The following is a 21,417-nucleotide window of genomic DNA, read 5'->3' on the forward strand; positions in this document are numbered from 1 at the left end:
GCATCCAGAACTTTACCCGGATTTCAGGGCTTATTCCTGGGTAAGTAACAGTAATCTAGACCCCCTGAGGACCAGGACTCACATCCCGACCTGCACGCAGACTTCAAGGGCCTTGGCTGGTTCCATTAGACTGATATGGACCCCTCTGAAGACCAGGACCCTCATCCAGAACTTTACCCGGATTTCAGGGCTCGTTCATGGGTAAGTTAGAGTGCTCTAGATCCCCTAAGCACCAGGACCCTCATCGAGACGCGCATCCGCACTGTAGGGCTCATTCCTGGGTAAGTTAGAGTTAGAGTGATCGAGACTCCTGAGGACCAGGAACCACATCCAGACCTGCACCCGGACTTCAGGGGCCTTTGCTGGGTTAGTCTAAGTGATATGGACCCCCTGAAAACCAGGACCCGCATCCAGACCCTGACCCAGACCTCAGGGCTCATTCCTGGGTAAGTTAGAGTGATTTACATCCCCTGAGGACCAGGACTCGCATCCAGACCCGCACTCGGACTTCAGGGGCCTTGGCTGGGTCCGTTACAGTGATCTGGACCCCTCGGAGGACCAGGATTCTCATCCAGAACTTTACCCGGATCTCAGGGCTCATTCCTGGGTAAGTTGACGTGATCTACAGCCCCTCAGGACCATGACCCGCATCCAGAACTTTACCCAGATTTCAGGGCTCATTCCTGGGTAAGTAAGAGTGCTCTAGGTCCCCTGAGCACCAGGACCCTCATCCCGACCCTCACCCGCACTTCAGGGCTCATTCCTGGGTAAGTTAGAGTGATCGAGACCCCCTGAGGACCATGACTTGCATCCAGAACTTTACCCGGATTTCAGGGCTCATTCCTGTGTAAGTTGGCGTGATCTACAGCCCCTGAGGACCAGGACCCGCATCCAGAACTTTAACCAGACTTAAGGGCTCATTCCTGGGTAAGTAAGAGTAATCTAGACCCCCTGAGGACCAGGACCCGCATCTAGAACTTTACCCGGATTTCAGGGCTCATTCCTGAGTAAGAAAGAGTGCTCTAGATCCCCTAAGCACCAGGACCCTCATCGAGACGCGCATCCGCACTTCAGGGCTCATTCCTGGGTAAGTTAGAGTTAGAGTGATCGAGACCCCCTCAGGACCAGGAAGCACATCCAGACCTGTACATCAGGGCTCATTCCTGGGTAAGTAAGAGTGATCTAGATCCCCTGAGGACCATGACCTGCATCCGGAAATTTAACTGGATTTCATGGCTCATTCCTGGGTAAATTAGAGTAATCTAGACCCAATGAGGACAAGGAACCTCATCCAGACCCGCACCCGCACTTCAGGGCTCGTTCCTGGGTAAGTTAGAGTGATCGAGAGGACCAGGACCCACATCCGGACTTCAGGGCTCATTCCTGAGTTGTAAGAGTGATCTAGACCCCCTGAGGACCAGGACCCTCATCCAGAACTTTACCCGGATTTCAGGGCTCATTCCTGGGAGGAAAAAAAAAAAAAAAAGTACCAAGGCTCCGAGAAAAAAACACTTGGATAAAATTCTGAAATAAAAGTTTAAAATCAGATACCGAGGGGCACGAGATAGAACTTTAACTATTTTAATTTTTGAAAATTCTTATTTTAGAGTACCAGGGGACTGAGAGTACCAGGGGTGCCAAATGGACTGTGACATACCGAACCAAAATATTTTTCTTACTATGTTTACACTGCGCACTTTTGCGCCAAAAAATTATGAGCGTTAGAGAAGTCACCTGCTCTCTGTGTTTCAACCCTTATGACGGGTTACCCGACCACCTCAAGCGGCATCACAAGGTAAAAATGTTGTGGAGAGAGGACTACTGTTGAACCTGGGCTCCGGCCGGGTCACTACCTGTAAGGAATGGTGCACTGTCTTGGGGGGTGTTCCAGGGCTCCAGGTTGGACAAACAGCTTAACAAGGGGGAAGCAGAGCTGCACCCAGTGTGGACTCACTGAACTAAAGGGAAGCGACTTCATTCATCTCTTATCCTAAACCAAGAAATCTAAAGCAGAACATGCAATTAAGATAATGACTTAAATTCATGACTTCATTTTGGCGTAACAAAGACACATCAAAGCATTTGTTGCTTTTGGATTTTATTCATGTTTATTTCAAATGTAATGTTGGCTGTGATACTTGTGATGTGGGTTAAGCGACATCTAAACATTTAAACACCAATTTCTGTGTAATTTTCAAAAGAAAACAAAAGATCAGCTCTCCTGCTAGAGACTCTAGCTGTTGACGTCTCTCGTAGCTAATCTGCAAATAATTGCCCAACAATTAAGAAAAGAAAACAGTAATAACGGTCATTATCAAGAACCAGAGGAGAAGAAAACAATGCAACGTATCGAAATGATTTCATCCAGACTGAGAAGGTATCGGCTAAAAGTCGTTCATTGTACCGGCACCTTTTTAACAATCATCAACTTCACAAAACAAAGGGAAAACAAAAGAAAGCCGTAGACCAGAGGGTCTGAACAAATTATTGTACAAGCAAGAAGTTATTTAGCCAATAAAAGCATAACTATCACTAGAAGGACAGATATCAACGTTTAACCGATAAAGAGTCCGACTCAATAAAGCATAAATCTCTGATACTTGAGTTGACCCAGAGGGATGTACCAACAGGAACATGTGACTGCATATCAGATAATCACGGACATTGATCTGTTTGCAGAGGAAAGGATCCCGCCTCAGTGCAGATCATTGTCAACTCTTCAGAAACAACTTAAAGTGATGCTTTCCACCAACACAGACACAAACAAATTGATTTTTTTTTTAAAAACAGAGGTTTAACATGATACCGTCATAATATGGATTACATACAAAATATACAAGAGTTTCTGATAATTAGTTAGTATATGCCTCTGTCCATATTAGGACAACTGAGAGTCCATTATTGTCTCTTCTTCCATGGTATACCATGAACAACTAATATTCAAAAGAGCGACACGCCCAAAACCAAAAATAAACCAGACTTTTTGGTCTGAAATGACCAAATCAAAACTGTACAAGTAAACAGAGTTATAATGCACATCATTCTGCTCTCTTGATGGTGAATTAGAAAGCTGTTGTAAACTAACTTCCTCTCCACATCATTTTGCAGCACGACTCCTGTTTGTCTGAGGTCTGATCCTGTTACTACATGTATGTAAATGTAAATTCTCTGTGTGTTTCTGGGGCAGGATGTTGTGTAATCTGGCACATATCAACTCCTGCTGCCGACATTAGACGTGAAACGTTGCAATCATTCATTTCCGTCATATTTCAGACTTGAAACCAAATGTTACTGGAACCAAATATTTGAAACGTTGCCAAAATGTTGTGCTGTCTTCACCCAACACCTTTTGCATCAAGTCAATTGTTTGTTTTTCATGTTTTTCCTGCAGATTTTTCTTTTCCTCTTCAGTTTTCACCTTCATCATTTCTTGTTTCTGCTTCATCAGGAGGTCTCTGATTTGTGACAGACTTGTTATCTTTGTGGTCAAACGTTTCAGTAAGACATAAACTTCACTTTGATGTTTCTTCTGTGTTATTATTTCATTATGGGATGAAAGTGCCGCTAAGAGGTCATATTGCTTGTCTTTGTCTTTCATTTGTTTCTCATGCTCTTCTTTCTGACCGGCTAATTCCTCCATGTGTTTGACAGTGAATTCATTAAACTCCTCAGCTTTCTTTCTGGCTTCCTCTTCAAATGTCTTCCTCAGAGTTTCCATGTTTCTCTCATGACCCTCCTCCATTTCTTTTCTCTTTCTTTCATCTTCTTCTTTTCTGATTCTGTCTTCTTCTTTTCTTTTCTTTTCATATTGTTCTCTTTCCTGTTCGTATTCTTCTTGCAGTTTTCTAAATTTTGTTTCTACTTCCTTTCGTCTCTTTTCATTTTCTTCATCTCGTTTTTCCCACCATTCTTTTTGTTTTGTCTCCCAGTTCTCTCGTTCTTTTCTCATCTCTTCTCTATTCTCCTCCAGCTTTATGTTCTTTGACTCTGTCTCTAATCTACATTCTTGCTCCAAAGCTTCAACTTTCTGTTTCCACTCCCGTCGTTGTCTTTCGTCCTCTTGTTTTCTCTTCTTGTCGTCTTCTTCTCTCATTTCCTGTTCTTTCCTTCTCTCTTCAAGTTCCTTCTTTATGTTTTTCTCTTTTTCTTCAAGTTCTGCTCTCAGTTTTCTCTCCTTTTCAATTTCTGCTCTCTGTTTTTCCTCCATTTCTTTTCTCTTTCTTTCATCCTCTTCTCTTCTCATTCTGTCTTCTTCTTTTCTTTTCTTTTCATGTTGTTCTCTTTCCTGTTCGTATTCTTCTTGCAGTTTTCTGAGTTTTGTTTCTTCTTCCTGTCGTCTCTTTTCATTTTCTTGATCTCGTTTTTCCCACCATTCTTTTTGTTTTGTCTCCCAGTTCTCTCGTTCTTTTCTCATCACCTCTCTATTCTCCTCCAGCTTTCGTCCAATGGTTTCCTTTGATTCGGACTGTGATTTGATTTTTTGCTCCAAAGATTCAACTTCCTGTTTCCACTCCCGCCGTTTTCTCTCATCCTCTTGTTTTCTCTTCTTGTCATCTTCTTCTCTCATTTCCTGTTCTTTCCTTCTCTCCTCAAGTTCCTTCTTTATGTTTTTCTCTTTTTCTTCAAGTTCTGCTCTCAGTTTTCTCTCCTTTTCAATTTCTGCTCTCTGTTTTTCCTCCATTTCTTTTCTCTTTCTTTCATCTTCTTCTCTTCTGATTGCGTCTTCTTCTTTTCTTTTCTTTTCATATTGTTCTCTTTCCTGTTCGTATTCTTCTTGCAGTTTTCTGAGTTTTGTTTCTTCTTCCTTTCGTCTCTTTTCATTTTCCTGATCTCGTTTATCCCACCATTCTTTTTGTTTTGTCTCCCTGTTCTCTCGTTCTTTTCTCATCTCTTCTCTATTCTCCTCCAGCTTTATGTCCTTTGATTCTGTCTCTAATCTGTTTTTTTGCTCCAAAGCTTCAACTTTTTCTCTCCACTCCTGTCGTTTTACTTCTTCCTCTTTTTTTCTCTTCTTGTCTTCTTCTTCTCTCATTTCCTGTTCTTTCCGTCTCTCTTCACTGGCCTTGTTGATGTCATCCTTCATTTCCTGAAGTAGTTTGTCCTTCACTGCTCTCTCTTGTTCAGTTTCCTCTCTCTGTTTTTCCATTTTTCTTTCCAATTCCTGCATTTCTTCTTCATGTTTTCTTTTAAGTTCTTCCCTCTCTCTCTCCATCTCTTCTTCCTTCTCCTGAAGGATCCTCTCCACTTCTTTCTTGATCGCGGTCTCGGCCTCTTGCAGCATCTCATTAGTGTAGCATTTGCCTCCATTTGTCTTCACCATGGTGTCGATCTTGGTTATCAGCTCACTGACTTGGATTTGTTTTGTTTTATCACGGTTATTAAACACATGGTATCTTCCTCCACAGTCAGCGATCAGTTTTTTAAAGGAACCACCACATTTGTTTGCAATGAAGTCTTCAATACTCTGCTCATCTTCATCCAGTGAATCTCCTCCAGTGAAAAGAACGATGGTGAACTTTTCAGAATCTTTCCCAAAGCCTTTCTTGATGAGTTGTAACGTCTCCTTTTCCTCGTCTGTAAATCTACCAACTTGTACCACCACCAGGAACACATGAGGTCCAGGAGCCAGCAGACTGATGCATTTCACCATCTCCTCATTTACCTCTTTGTGGGACAACTCTGTGTCAAACAGACCAGGAGTGTCGACCACGACGACAGGATGACCGTCCACTTCACTCTCTGCTTTCTGACAACGTTTGGTGACTGACTTCTGGCTCGGTTCAGCTCTGAACTCCTTTCTTCCTAGAATGGTGTTTCCTGAGGAGCTCTTTCCACTGCCAGTCTTTCCTATCAGAACAATCCTGAGACACTCTGGGCTCTGCTTCCCTTCATCACCTGTGAAATAATAAAGACATGGAGTTACTTTAAAAGATGCAAATTACAATAGCTGCCACCATGTTAACACATCCACAGCTGTATACATTAACATACAAAAATTAATTTCACAAGCGTCTACAAGAAACAATTCAAGAGTTTTATCTTGAAACGTTAATCCATCAAGTTATGCAACTTTCACTACCACACCCCCTTTGGGCCAATTGGCATGAATTGGAACACACCCTTCCCGCTCACACGTATATATATATATATATATATATATATATATATATATATATATATATATATATATAAATAAATATAAATATATATATATATATATATAAATAAATATAAATATATATATATATATATATATATATATATATGTGTGTGTGTATATTAATACTTACAGGTGATCGTACTTTGTGTTCTCAGGTCCTTCAGTTCAGACTGCAGTGTGCTGATCTTTTCTATTTGAGCATGTGCAAACACTCTTGTTGTGTAGCAGCATGGGTCGGTGTGGGGAGATTTCAGCCTCATCGTTTCCAAATAATCCAACAGCTCTGGGATCTGCTGCTGGTCCTTGATGTTGAGGACAAAACATCTTCCTCCACAGCTCTGACTGAGCTCCTGGATCTCTTTGTTTTCCTTCAGAAACTCAACGACAGCTGGAGCTTCAGGATCTGAGTCCACAGTGAACAGAATCATGATGAAGTCATTGACTGAAGAGCTGAAAGAGTTCTTGATGGTCTCTAACTCTCCCTTGTCTTCATCAGTGAGGGGACCCACAGGAAGGACCAGGATGAAGGCATGGACGCCCTCAGGGTCACAGAGGGAGATACACCTGAGGGATTCCTCCATCACTTCCTCCTGAGGTTTTCCACACAAGGCCGGCAGCTCCACCAGAGAAACCTGACGTCCACTCACCTCTCCTTGATGTTTAACCCACTCTGGTGAGTTGGAGACTAAATGAAGCTCTGTCTGACCTAAAATGGCGTTGGCTGCTGAAGTCTTCCCTGCTCCTGTCCTCCCACACAGAACCAGGTTTAAAGATGGCTTCATGTGGCCAGAGAAGGTGAGGAAGGTTCCTTTGGTTTCATGCACAATCTTCTCAATGTTCTGCATTAACTGTGTGTGGTCTTCTCTAAACATCCTGTACTGTCGTCCTCCACAATCTTGAAGGAGCTGACTAACACAACTTGGTTCTTTGTCCTCATGTGTCATGATGATCATTGAGTGTTGAGAAGCATCTTGATCAAACAAACTCAGGCTGAACTTCAGTTTCTTCATGTTCTCCTCAGTGAAGTCAGAAGGCTTCACTAGCAGCAGCAGAACATTTGGTCCTGGTGAACAAAGAGTCACACAGCTCTTCATCTCTTCTCTGATTTTTTCCTCAGACAGTTTGAAGACGTCTGTAGTTTCCACCACTGTTACAGGATGTTCTCTCAACTCTCCACGGGCGACCTCACTGTGCTTGTGTTGAGTCTTTCTACTCTCAATGATGAATTTGCACAGTGTTTTCTTTTTGTCTTCACTTTTTCCAAACATCACAATTCTGAATCCAGATGCTATGAAATAACAAATATAATATTAGTTAGAAGATTCCAATGGATTCTCAACAATTCATTAATTTAAAAAAAGGGCTGCAGACAATAATGAGTGATTGTTTCTTATGGTGTAAACATATATGTCCTCTCCACATTTACACATATGAACTATAATTCTCAATGATACAAATACTTATTAGCGTAATGTCATGCACTTACCAACAGGTTTTGATAGATCAGATCTATAAACGACTCCTGCTTGTTTCAGACGTTCCTGATCAAGAGCCAAACCTGCTGCTGCATCTACAAATACATCACACACCAGATGCTCTCCAGATGCTCATCTATTATCAACTTGAAACCTTCTAGCATTTAAATGAAATCAAATGTGAGTTTAGACCACCAACAAAACACTGAATATAGACGTTAATATAGACAATATTTATGACTCAGGTCAGTTTAATTTACCTTCATTGCTGCTGCCACCAGCCGCTCCACCTGCTGCCTGCAACCCCACCAGACGCCCCACCTGCTGCCCCACCCGCTGCCACCATGCCGTACTGTTGCCACTACTCCTGCTGGGCGTCACAGGATCTGTAGAGAAACAGAAAATGTAGATATTTATTCATTCTCATGTAATCTGTAATAAACACATAAATGTGCCCAGAGGTGCATGCTGGTCACATATACCTGCTCACTCATATTTAACTGCAGGTGCACACAGTATTACAATGCATAAACAAAACTAAATATACTAATCAATTCCAAAATAAAACACTATGAAAATCTATCAAAACATATAATCAAAATAAAGCAAATATTTAGAATTATTGAACAATGTTACTGATAAATAAAACGGATCCTACAGATACTTTATCAGTGATTGACAGGATTTACCTCCATGGAAACATTATGATGACCTACAGTTCTTTACTGGTGAGTGTGTGTGTGTGTGTGTGTGTGTGTGTGTGTGTGTGTGTGTGTGTGTGTGTGTGTGTGTGTGTGTGTGTGTGTGTGTGTGTGTGTGTGTGTGTGAACAGTGACAGAGTGAACTGGTCTTACTGGTCTCAGATGATGATCCCCACATAATGTCCTTCTGCTGGAACCGTCTCAGACTGACTGGAGAGAGAAAAGCACACACACACACACACACACACACACACACACGTGTGTATATATATATATATATATATATATATATATATATATATATATATATATATATATATATATATATATATAATGAGTAGTATATACATGGTACATATAATGAGTAGTATATACATGGTACATGTAATGAGTAGTATACACATGGTGTATATAATGAGTAGTATATACATGGTGTATATAATGAGTACTATATACATGGTGTATATAATGAGTAGTATATACATGGTGTATATAATGAGTAGTATATACATGGTGTATATAATGAGTAGTATATACATGGTGTATATAATGAGTAGTATACACTTTGTGTATATAATGAGTAGTATATACATGGTGTATATAATGAGTAGTATATACATGGTGTATATAATGAGTAGTATACACTTTGTGTATATAATGAGTAGTATATACATGGTGTATATAATGAGTAGTATATACATGGTGTATATAATGAGTAGTATATACATGGTGTATATAATGAGTAGTATACACTTTGTGTATATAATGAGTAGTATACACATGGTGTATATAATGAGTAGTATATACATGGTGTATATAATGAGTAGTATATACATGGTGTATATAATGAGTAGTATATACATGGTGTATATAATGAGTAGTATACACATGGTGTATATAATGAGTAGTATATACATGGTGTATATAATGAGTAGTATACACATGGTGTATATAATGAGTAGTATATACATGGTGTATATAATGAGTAGTATACACATGGTGTATATAATGAGTAGTATATACATGGTGTATATAATGAGTAGTATACACATGGTGTCTATAATGAGTAGTATATACATCCCCTGAAGTGCATCCGCACTTCAGGGCTCATTCTTAGGTAAGTTAGAGTGATCGAGACCCCCTGAGGACCATGACCTGCATCAAGAACTTTACCCGGATTTCAGGGCTCATTCCTGGGTAAGTTGGCGTGATCTACAGCCCCTGAGGACCAGGACCCACATCCAGAACTTTACCCAGACTTCAGAGCTCATTCCTGGGGAAATTAGAGTGATCTAGACCCCCTGAGTTCCAGGACCCTCATCCAGACCCGCACCCGCAATTCAGGGCTCATTCCTGGGTAAGTAAGAGTAATCTAGACCCCCTGAGGACCAGGACTCGCATCGAGACCCGTGCTCGGACTTCAGGGGCCTTGGCTGGGTCCGTTAGAGTGGACCAGGACCAGGATTCTCATCCAGAACTTTACCCGGATCTCAGGGCTCATTCCTGGGTAAGTTGGCGTGATCTACAGCCCCTCAGGACCAGGACCCGCATCCAGAACTTTACACGGATTTCAGGGCTCATTCCTGGGTAAGTAAGAGTGCTGTAGGTCCCCTGAGCACCAGAACCCTCATCCCGACCCTCACCCGCACTTCAGGGCTCATTCCTGGGTAAATTAGAGTAATCTAGACCCCCTGAGGACCAGGACTCGCATCCAGACCTGCACCCAGACTTCAGGGGCCTTGGCTGGTTCCGTTAGACTGATCTGGACCCCTCTGAAGACCAGGACCCTCATCCAGAACTTTACCCAGATGTCAGGGCTCGTTCATGGGTAAGTTAGCATGGTCGAGACCCCCTGAGGACCAGGACCCGCATCCAGAACTTTACCCGGATTTCAGGGCTCATTCCTGGGTAAGTAAGAGTGCTGTAGGTCCCCTGAGCACCAGGACCCTCATCCCGACCCTCATCCGCACTTCAGGGCTCATTCCTGGGTAAGTTAGCGTAATCTAGACCCCCTGAGGACCAGGACTCGCATCCAGACCTGCACCCAGACTTCAGGGGCCTTGGCTGGTTCCGTTAGACTGATCTGGCCCCCTCTGAAGACCAGGACCCTCATCCAGAACTTTACCCAGATTTCAGGGCACGTTCATGGGTAAGTTAGAGTGATCGAGACCCCCTGAGGACCAGGACTTGCATCCAGAACTTTACCCGGATTTCAGGGTTCATTCCTGGGTAAGTAAGAGTGCTGTAGGTCCCCTGAGCACCAGGACCCTCATCCCGACCCTCACCCGCACTTCAGGGCTCATTCCTAGGTAAGTTAGAGTAATCTAGACCCCCTGAGGACCAGGACTCTCATCCAGACTTCAGGGGCCTTGGCTGGTTCCGTTAGACTGATCTGGACCCCTCTGAAGACCAGGACCCTCATCCAGAACTTTACTCAGATTTCAGGGCTCGTTCATGGCTAAGTTAGAGTGGTCGAGACCCCCTGAGGACCAGGACCCGCATCCAGAACTTTACCCGGATTTCAGGGCTCATTCCTGGGTAAGTAAGACTGCTGTAGGTCCCCTGAGCACCAGGACCCTCATCCCGACCCTCACCCGCACTTCAGGGCTCATTCCTGGGTAAGTTAGAGTAATCTAGACCCCCTGAGGACCAGGACTCGCATCCAGACCTGCACCCAGACTTCAGGGGCCTTGGCTGGTTCCGTTAGACTGATCTGGACCCCTCTGAAGACCAGGACCCTCATCCAGAACTTTACCCAGATTTCAGGGCTCGTTCATGGGTAAGTTAGAGTGATCGAGACCCCCTGAGGACCAGGACTTGCATCCAGAACTTTACCCGGATTTCAGGGCTCATTCCTGGGTAAGTTAGCGTAATCTAGACACCCCCCCCCCCCCCCCCCCCCCCCGAGGACCAGGACTTGCATCCAGACCTGCACCCAGACTTCAGGGGCCTTGGCTGGTTCCGTTAGACTGATCTGGACCCCTCTGAAGACCAGGACACTCATCCAGAACTTTACCCAGATTTCAGGGCTCGTTCATGGGTAAGTTAGAGTGGTCGAGACCCCCCTGAAGACCAGGACCCTCATCCAGAACTCATATGTCTTCCTCAGAGTTTCCATGTTTCTCTCATGACCCTCCTCCATTTCTTTTCTCTTTCTTTCATCTTCTTCTCTTCTGATTCTGTCTTCTTCTTTTCTTTTCTTTTCATGTTGTTCTCTTTCCTGTTCGTATTCTTCTTGCAGTTTTCTGAGTATTGTTTCTTCTTCCTGTCGTCTCTTTTCATTTTCTTGATCTCGTTTTTCCCACCATTCTTTTTGTTTTGTCTCCCTGTTCTCTTGTTCTTTTCTCATCTCTTCTCTATTCTCCTCCAGCTTTATGTCCTTTGATTCTGTCTCTAATCTGATTTTTTGCTCCAAAGCTTCAACTTTTTCTCTCCACTCCTGTCGTTTTACTTCTTCCTCTTGTTTTCTCTTCTTGTCTTCTTCTTCTCTCATTTCCTGTTCTTTCTTTCTTTCTTCACTGGCTTTGTTGATGTAATCCTTCATTTCCTCAAGGCTTTTGTCTTTCACTGCTCTCTCTTGTTCAGTTTCCGCTCTTTGTTTTTCCATTTTTCTTTCCAATTTCTGCATTTCTTCTTCATGTTTTCTTTTAAGTTCTTCCCTCTCTCTCTCCATCTCTTCTTCCTTCTCCTGAAGGATCCTCTCCACTTCTTTCTTGATCGCGGTCTCGGCCTCTTGCAGCATCTCATTAGTGTAGCATTTGCCTCCATTTGTCTTCACCATGGTGTCGATCTTGGTTATCAGCTCACTGACTTGGATTTGTTTTCTTTTATCACGGTTATTAAACACATGGTATCTTCCTCCACAGTCAGCGATCAGTTTTTTAAAGGAATCATCACATTTGTTTGCAATGAACTGATCAATAGTCTGCTCATCCTCATCCAGTGAATCTCCTCCAGTGAAAAGAACGATGGTGAACTTTTCAGAATCTTTCCCAAAGCCTTTCTTGATGAGTTGTAACGTCTCCTTTTCTTCTTCTGTAAATCTACCAACTTGTACCACCACCAGGAAGACATGAGGTCCAGGAGCCAGCAGACTGATGCATTTCACCATCTCCTCATTTACCTCTTCGGTGGACAACTCTGTGTCAAACAGACCAGGAGTGTCGACCACGACGACAGGATGACCGTCCACTTCACTCTCTGCTTTCTGACGTTTGGTGACTGAATTCTGGCTCGGTTCAGCTCTGAACTCCTTTCTTCCTAGAATAGTGTTTCCTGAGGAGCTCTTTCCACTGCCAGTCTTTCCTATCAGAACAATCCTGAGACACTCTGGGCTCTGCTTCTCTTCATCACCTATGAAATAATAAAGTCATGGAGTTACTTTAAAAGATGCAAATTACAATAGCTGGCACCATGTTAACACATCCACAGGTGTATACATTAACATACAAAAATTAATTTCACAAGCGTCTACAAGAAACAATTCAAGAGTTTGACCTTGGAACGTTAATCCAACAAGTTATGCAACTTTCACTACCACACCCCCTTTGGGCCAATCAGCATTAATTGGAACACACTCTTCCCGCTCACACGTATATATATATATATATATATATATATATATATATATATATATATATATATATATATATATATATATATGTGTGTATTTTAATACTTACAGGTGATGATAGTTTGTGTTCTCAGGTCCTTCAGTTCAGACTGCAGTGTGCTTATCTTTTCTATTTGAGCATGTGCAAACACTCCTGTTGTGTAGCAGCATGGGTCGGTGTGGGAAGATTTCAGCCTCATCTTTTCCACATAATCCAACAGCTCTGGGATCTGCTGCTGGTCCTTGATGTTGAGGACAAAACATCTTCCTCCACAGCTCTGACTGAGCTCCTGGATCTCTTTGTTTTCCTTCAGAAACTTAACGACAGCTGGAGCTTCAGGATCTGAGTCCACAGTGAACAGAATCATGATGAAGTCCTTGACTGAAGAGCTGAAAGAGTTCTTGATGGTCTCTAACTCTCCCTTGTCTTCATCAGTGAGGGGACCCACAGGAAGGACCAGGATGAAGGCATGGACGCCCTCAGGGTCACAGAGGGAGATACACCTGAGGGATTCCTCCATCACTTCCTCCTGAGGTTTTCCATACAAGGCCGGCAGCTCCACCAGAGAAACCCGACGTCCACTCACCTCTCCCTGATGTTTAACACACTCTGGTGAGCTGGAGACTGAATGAAGCTCTGTCTGACCTAAAATGGCCTTGGCTGCTGAAGTCTTCCCTGCTCCTGTCCTCCCACAAAGAACCAGGTTTAAAGATGGCTTCATGGGGCCAGAGAAGGTGAGGAAGGTTCCTTTGGTTTCATGCACAATCTTCTCAATGTTCTGCATTAACAGTGTGTGGTCTTCTCTAAACATCCTGTAGTGTCGTCCTCCACAATCTTGAAGGAGCTGACGAACACAAGGTGGTTCTTTATCCTTATCTGTCATGATGATCATTGAGTGTTGAAAAGCATCTTGATCAAACAAACTCAGGCTGAACTTCAGTTTCTTCATGTTCTCCTCAGTGAAGTCAGAAGGCTTCACTAGCAGCAGCAGAACATTTGGTCCTGGTGAACAAAGAGTCACACAGCTCTTCATCTCTTCTCTGATTGATTCCTCAGACAGTTTGAAGACGTCTGTAGTTTCCACCACTGTTACAGGATGTTCTCTCCACTCTCCTTGGGCGACCTCACTGTGCTTGTTCTTTTGTTTTTTTAAATATTGGACCTTTTTTCTCTCAATGATGAAATTGCACAGTGTTTTCTTTTTGTCTTCACTTTTTCCAAACATCACAATTCTGAATCCAGATGCTATGAAATAACAGATATAATATTTAGTTAGAAGATTCCAATGGATTCTCAGCAATTCATTAATTTAACAAAAAGGGCTGCAGACAATAATGAGTGATTGTTTTTTAGGGTGTAAAGATATATGTCCTCTCCACATTTACCAATATGAACTATAATTCTCTATGATACCAATACTTAAATTAGCAATTAGTAATGTCATGCACTTACCAACAGGTTTTGATGGATCAGATCTAGAACCGACTCCTTCTGCTTGTTTCAGACGTTCCTGATCAAGAGCCAAACCTGCTGCTGCATCTACAAATACATCACACACCAGATGCTCTCCATTGTTCTCCTTTGCAACTTGACCCAAACGTGCTAACAGCTCTGCACGTTCAAGGTTCTTCCCGTTCAGGTTTCTGTATCTACACTTTCTGATCAGGTCCTTTAAGGGCTGGTCTTTGTCCATGAAGGCTGAACTCTCCTCTCTGGGTGTTGATATCAGTACCAATGAATGATCAAATGATTGATCACTGAAGAGGTCCAGGACTCTGCAGAGCTTCTCTTTGAGTTCCTCAGTGAAGTCTTCAGGCTGGAGAACCAGCAGGAACACATGAGGTCCAGGACCAGAGAGGTTCTCACAGGTTTCTACATGTCTTCTTAGTTTGTCTTCAGAGATGTTGGGGTGCAGCAGATCTGGAGTGTTGATCAGAACTATTTCTTTCTCTTTCCACACTCCTCTTCCTCTCACACAGTGATCTGGTTCTTCCTCAGTGAACTTAGTCTCTCCCAGTATGAAGTTCCCCACTGAACTCCTCTCAGACCAGCTGTTCCCCAGCAGAACAACCCTCAGCTCAGACACTGAGGAGGAAACACTGAGTTAGAAACACAGGAAGTGAAAACTGAACCGGACTAACAAGCAGAAAGTCATAAAGTCATGTCTTATTTAAGATGGACTATCAAACCGTAAACTTAAAACTTGTAAATATTTAAATAAAATGTGATTTATTACAAACAGTAACTCTATGTTCGTGAACAGAAGAATATTTCTGACACGGTTCAGTTTAACTTACTGTTCGGTGGCAGGAAGTCATAGCTGCTGCTGCGCTTCATAGAATTTTCTTCTGTCTCTATAGAGATACACATTGTTTGATATAATCTGTAATAATCTTCTTATTACAGTTATTGTTGGTGTCCACAAACATCTTCACAGCCTGAACAGAACGATATTATTATTATTATTAGAATATTACACTCAAAACCTCTTTTCTTCTCATTGTGGAGTGATATTTAAACGTGCCCCCCCCCCTCCCCCCCCTAGAACATAAAATGTCACCAGCCGCCACTGGTGTTGACTTAATCTATGTTGAACACAACATAATTGGACCAACAACCAGTGAAGAAGTCACAACTTCTTTAAGGTGAACTTAGAGGAATCTGTCATCTATTATCAACTTAAACTTTCGAACATTTAAATGAAATCAAATGTGATTTTAGACCACCAACAAAACACTGATTATAGATGTTAATATAGACGACAATATTTATGACTCTGTTAAATTTACCTTCATCTGCTGCGAGCTGTCCCACCAGGCGCCGCACATACTGCCACCATGTCTCCCTGTTGCCTCTACTCCTGCTGGGCGTCACAGGATCTGTACAGAGACAGAAAATGTAGATATTCATTCATTCTCATCTAATTTGTAATAATCTGCTGAAAACAGTGATTGTTGGTGCAGAATAAACATTTTCACCGCCTTAAAAGACAAATATTTTCTACTGCTGACTACATGTTCAAGTAAATAACTTGCACTCGCATCAACATTCAAAAGTCTTCCTGAAAATACAAAGCAAGGTTGTTGTGATTATATTTGAAGTCATGTACTTATATACTATATTCATGTATTCATACTTGCAATAAAATATGATTATGAGTTATGGTTTTGTGTTCAGTAAACATTAATGTCACCAGACATGAAGGAAACATCAGTTTCCATCTATTAATTCTCTAAATCCTATCCTGATCAGGTTGATGGATGAGGGGCGGAGCCTATTCCAGCTGACATTGGGGGGGAAAGATACATTTGCTGTTCATGATCAAGTCACAACGGCATTAAATATATTCTTTAGTGGCTATTTGTCTGAAACTACCTCAAATCAAAAGGGTCATGTGTATGTGGTACACGTAGAAAGAACAGTTTACTGAACTGGTCTTAGATGATGAGTGTGTGAACAGTGACAGAGTGAACTGGTCTCACTGGTCTTAGATGATGATCCCCACATAATGTCCGTCTGCTGGAAACGTCTCAAACTGACTGGAGACTAACTTCTGGTCTGAAGACCTGGAGAGAGAAAAGCATGAGATGTTAGAGGATGTAGTTTGATAACTCGTCTTCCTTGTCTGGTGCTGACTCATGTTGCACTAATTAAACTCCCAGCATGCTCATGGACAGTGAGGTCAGACATGTGACGACTTATATGCATGCATGCATGCATGCATGCACACACACACACACACACACACACACACACACACACACACACACACACACACACACACACAGAGTTCAGTTCAGGTTTTCTTCCTCAGTGAGAAAAGTCCAGTCTGTGTTGTGTTGAACAAGTGCACTGAAGTCTGGTTGAATGAGGTGGAGATGTGAAGGACAGCTGACAGGGATCAGCGGCGACTTTGAGCATTAATGTTCAGTCTGGACTGTGAGCTGCAGAGAGGCTCCTGAGAGACTGACTGTGTTTCTTTTTGTGAGAAGGAGCGGCTCGCTACAGCACCGCTGCCCAGAGAACACAAACTACACAACAAAACCAGCTTTTACGTCAGGCTCAAGTCCTCAACACTGCCTGTTGGTGAGGCTACGGAAGCACACGCACGTACATACACCACTTTAAAGTTCATCAAAGTAAAAGCAGTGTCGCTGTATTGCATTTATGGCAGAGTCACCTGGAGTGACCATCGTCAGATTCACCTGGAGGGACCAGAGATCATCATCATCATCAAAAGCTTCTCTCTCTTCCAGTCTGACCAATAAAGAATGAAGACTTTTTCAACACGACAGCAGAAAGAGCGGGAAAGTGAGAGCAGACAGGTGTCGCTCATTTCATTTATCAACAATGTTGTAAACTGCAGCAGAGACACACACTGCAACATTGTTGCTGAATGAAACGACCTGCACCTGTCTGCTCTCACACACACACACACACACACACACACGCACACACACGCACGCACGCAAGCACACACACACACACACACACACACACACACACGCACGCAAGCACACACACACACACACACACACACGCGCGTGCACACACACTGCAACATTGTTGCTGAATGAAACGACCGGCACCTGTCTGCTCTCTCACACACAAACACACACACACACACACACACACACACACACACACACACACACACACACACACACACTCTTAAACTGTCTGTTGAGCTGCCCTCATGTCAAGGGTTGCCATGGTGATGAATTCAAACATCGGCAGTTACAATTATTAACTGCCGATGATTATATGGAGTAAATGCTGGCAAACACCTATCCAAAAATCACCCAAAAAACACACTTTAAAAACCCCTATTGCTTAGATATCGCATATGGAGCGTTAGGAAGACTTGATGAACAGATACTGTGACTGGCGAGTCTGTACGATAAAACATGTGTCTGTACGGGCGATTTACAAATCAGGTACGAGCTTCAGGGGAGACGTGGCTTTGGAGGGAGATTTAACATGGCGGCGGATGGCAGAGCGAGGTGGACTTGCGCTCACATTCAGTCCGATTACAAGACGTCTGAGTCTGTTGGATTCCTATCGACCGCAGTTTATGACAGAAGACAAGATTTCCAACGTTTTGAGCTATAAATTATGCCCAAAGAGTATATGGTACGGAGTTAACGGCAAATTTTTAAAAAAAATTCTACAAGATCTGACTTCTCTGTGCACTCTGAATTTGACATCATGCGCTCTCAGTGGCCCAATACACACCCATGTAAAAGAGAAAGAGGCGGCAAAAAACATAAAACTAAAACGCAGACAATTATGACAGTATAAAATATATCAATAAGCAGAGATATGTGGTAATAGCTGAAAGTTTTGCCAACATTTTAAACTTGGAATGGTGTCTCTAGCTGAAAGCATGGAAGAGCCTTAGGCTTTTGGACTTGAACAAGTTTAAGCGGATTTTAAAATGTTTTTCATTGGAGACCATTAATTTTTATTTTTTAGAAAAAGTTTAATAAATTCAATATTTGAAAAAATATGAAAAATGTAAAAACGTAGAATAATAGTTGAACGTTTTGTCAACATTTGAAATTTGAAATTGTGCCTCGAACTGAACATATGAAGAAACTGTAAACGTTTGAAGTTGAAGATGATTTGAAGATTTCCCAATTGGGTCAGATTTTTAAAAATAATCATAAAAAGTTTAATAATTCAAAAATTTAAAAAGTGTGAAATTTGAAGAGGAAGTTGCAATCGTGTCCTTAAGAAGCTGAATATTTGAAAAATTGAACTTTTTTCTGTAGTTGAAAATATGAAGGAGCTGAAGCGGTCCAAAATATGTACGGAAGAAATAGAATCATACGTTTTTTAAAGATTTGAAGAACAATAATTGGAATGCTCGAAGCATTCCAACTGAATATTTAGTTGGAATGCTCGAAGCATTCCAACTAAATATTCATCATCACTGAGAAAAGCCCCGGCGGCTTTTCTCAAAATGGCGGCGAGCAAACGTTTCACGGTCGTTACGGCAAGGAGAGCTTCTCATTGGCGGATGAAACTGGAATCTCCGCCAATGGCAACGCTTCTTATTTCAACTGTAGCGTGATCGGAGATCTTGCCGGGGGAAGAGGAGAGGAGGAGGGGGGAGAGTAGGAGGGCAAGACCTCTTAGCCTAACACGGTGGTTACTCCTTTTGACTATTATAACAGTGATCCCGGAAGAAATAACAATCTTCATCCAACATGAGTATTATGTCTTAGGTCTTTTATCTCACCCCGTGCTAAATCGTTAGGACTTTTGAAATTTCGAGTTAAGTTATAGGTTTTGGCGAGGGTGTTTTACAGCTCTATGCTGTCAGGTCCCCACAGTGGGCTGTAACTTGTCTCAACCCGTATAGCGAGTGCGTGCATCGTCTACACCTTCTCTCAGCCTGTTTGACACCATCTCATCATTTTACTAACAATGCAAAAGTTTTCACCCAAAGATACTTACCTTAAGTCTCTTTGGTAGATTCAGTCGTCACTTCTGTATCTCACGGTTGGTGGACAGGGAAAGAGGGTTAAATTGTTCTAAAGAACCAGAACTTTGTTTGGTGTCAGTCTCTTACCCAATGGTAAGGCTGAGATTTTTATTTGCGATCCAATCACTTACAACAATTTTAACTCAATGAAACAGTGCTCAGTGTAAAAAGTAAGATGAAAATAAAAACTAAGTTCAGAGCTGGTTGAAAACCACTCTCTCTGGTTCGTGTTCCTGTACTGCTGCCAGGCTCTCTGCTCCTGATAGCAGAAGTTTCCTCCAGACTCAAGCTGGAGCCCTGTCCTCCAGACTAGCTGGGTTCCCTGTCCCAACCCCTAAGGGCTAGGACAGGGTGGATAAGATTTTTCTCCTGTTCTATTAAAGTTGCATATTAAGTCTAGTCTTCTCTAAAGCTGTTCTTCCAGACCGTGGTCTGGTGAACAGGAAAAGTAGAAAGCAAAGTCCGAAGAGAGTGAGAAGAGAGAAAGCAAGAAAAAAGAAGAGACGAGAGAAGAGGCTTTTCCTCTCTGTGCATCACCTCTTGTACCTCACAGAGACCCTTAACCCCTCCTCCTTTTCTTTAAGGGTCAGTCCTAGATCTTGCCTCTAAGATAAGCTGGGGGTTTGTTGCCTGATATGGTCACACTGGCTGCTGGACCCTAATACACAGGAGAGCTTTTTACATTTACCCATAGTATAGAAAAGAGTATAAAACACAGCAACTCATAGCATCCTATGCATTTCATATAGTCTAATCACAAACTGTACTTCAAATAAAGACCAATCAGTACATATATTCCTTCAATGGTTAATAAGATAATAGTTATACCTAAAAAAATCTAAATAGTTATACAAGAATATCAAAATGGTTATACTAAAAAAGAAAATAGTTGTACGTTTTTAATGATTACACTTTTTTACTTTCATAATTTCTCAATCTCTCAACACAACGTGACTGGACTATTCGTCGAATTAGAGACCTGTATCATTCCCTCACGTCCCATGTAGCTCCCATGTAGCTACACGAGCAACATAACTCGCAGAGACATGGTGACTGAAAACTCTATGGTGTCTCTACGCGAAACATCTTTCAACCGACGATCAGATGTTGACAAGAAGAGGCCGAACGAGTTGGACCCGAACGTCCGGATTAAAAAACCCAGCAGCAAAGTACTGAACGCAGGAGGACGTCCACCCGGAGCTTCTCCTCAGGCCTACATGCTAACCGTAGATGGTTAGCTGGATGCTAATAAGCTTGGAAGGATTGCTGCAGAGGTGAGTGTCAAAACCAGCAAATGCCGGTTAGAGTTTAATGTTTGATCTTTCACACAGCAGAACGCATGTTGGACATTGTTAGATTTGGGTGGATATCATATCAGACTATAACTTTATCTAAAATACCAATTCAACACCCAACAACTTAGTTTGTGTGTGTGTTTGTGTTATAGCTCCAGGCATCAGCCATCAAGGTGGCTCCTGGCCTTTTGTATATGTTGATAATCCATCGAGACACACAAAACATAATTTTTTTTTGTCTGCAGCCACGACACTGGTTGAAGTCAAAGGTTATTAGCATCTATATGGCCGTAGCACCAGGCTACAGCCATCAAGGTGGCTCCTGGCCTTTTGTCTGTTGATGAGCCATCAAAACACACAACACATATTTTTTTGTCAACTCTGATTAGTGGCTTTTGTCTGTAGTATAAAGCCTGTTTTTAGTAGATATTTCCCCACAACTTATATCTCTCTGTCTCTCTCTATATATGTATCTGTAGGTTTGTGACACCATACTTGGACACACCATAGAATGTGTTGCCTTCAAAGACCTCATCAGTGCCATCTTTCTGCAGGGCCCCAGTGTGAATGTTAGTGGTGGCCTACTTTGTCAAGCAGACGAAGAGAGAAGTGAAAGTGAAAGTTAAGTTGAGGACAGGAGGTGGGGCTCCTCTGGTGACGTCACTAGAAGCTCCTCCGTTGTT

At 42.3% G+C, this 21,417-nt stretch overlaps 2 protein-coding genes and 1 long non-coding RNA gene across 3 annotated transcripts in view; all 3 read right to left on the reverse strand.

Moving 5' to 3' along the window:
- The window catches only part of LOC137799392 (uncharacterized), a 64,134-nt gene extending 47,604 nt beyond the window's left edge, over positions 1-16,530 (reverse strand). Inside the window, exons 1-3 of the mRNA XM_068596187.1 lie at positions 16,432-16,530; positions 15,739-15,828; positions 15,247-15,303 (exon numbers count right to left, since the gene is read on the reverse strand). Of these exons, the coding sequence (XP_068452288.1) occupies positions 15,247-15,303; positions 15,739-15,828; positions 16,432-16,456 (172 nt within the window). The 5' untranslated portion in view covers positions 16,457-16,530. The remainder of the gene's footprint in view (positions 1-15,246; positions 15,304-15,738; positions 15,829-16,431) is intronic.
- On the reverse strand, positions 2,091-7,311 carry LOC137799401 (GTPase IMAP family member 8-like; the record flags this gene model as incomplete). Its single annotated transcript, XM_068596193.1, has 3 exons — positions 2,091-3,991; positions 4,991-5,886; positions 6,303-7,311. Coding segments are annotated over 3 exons (2,634 nt in total), but the record flags the coding sequence as incomplete, so codon positions are not given.
- LOC137799400 (uncharacterized) lies at positions 7,404-8,012 on the reverse strand. Its single transcript, XR_011079420.1, has 3 exons — positions 7,896-8,012; positions 7,647-7,730; positions 7,404-7,448 (listed from the first exon to the last, which is right to left on the reverse strand). It is a non-coding gene; the product is annotated as an uncharacterized lncRNA (long non-coding RNA).
- Positions 16,531-21,417: the final 4,887 nt, after the last annotated feature.

This window comes from Clinocottus analis, unplaced genomic scaffold (genome assembly GCF_023055335.1).
Source record: "Clinocottus analis isolate CAN_PGR_092001 unplaced genomic scaffold, fCliAna1.0.p SCAF_35, whole genome shotgun sequence".
In the NCBI taxonomy this organism is placed as follows: Eukaryota; Metazoa; Chordata; class Actinopteri; order Perciformes; family Cottidae; genus Clinocottus; species Clinocottus analis.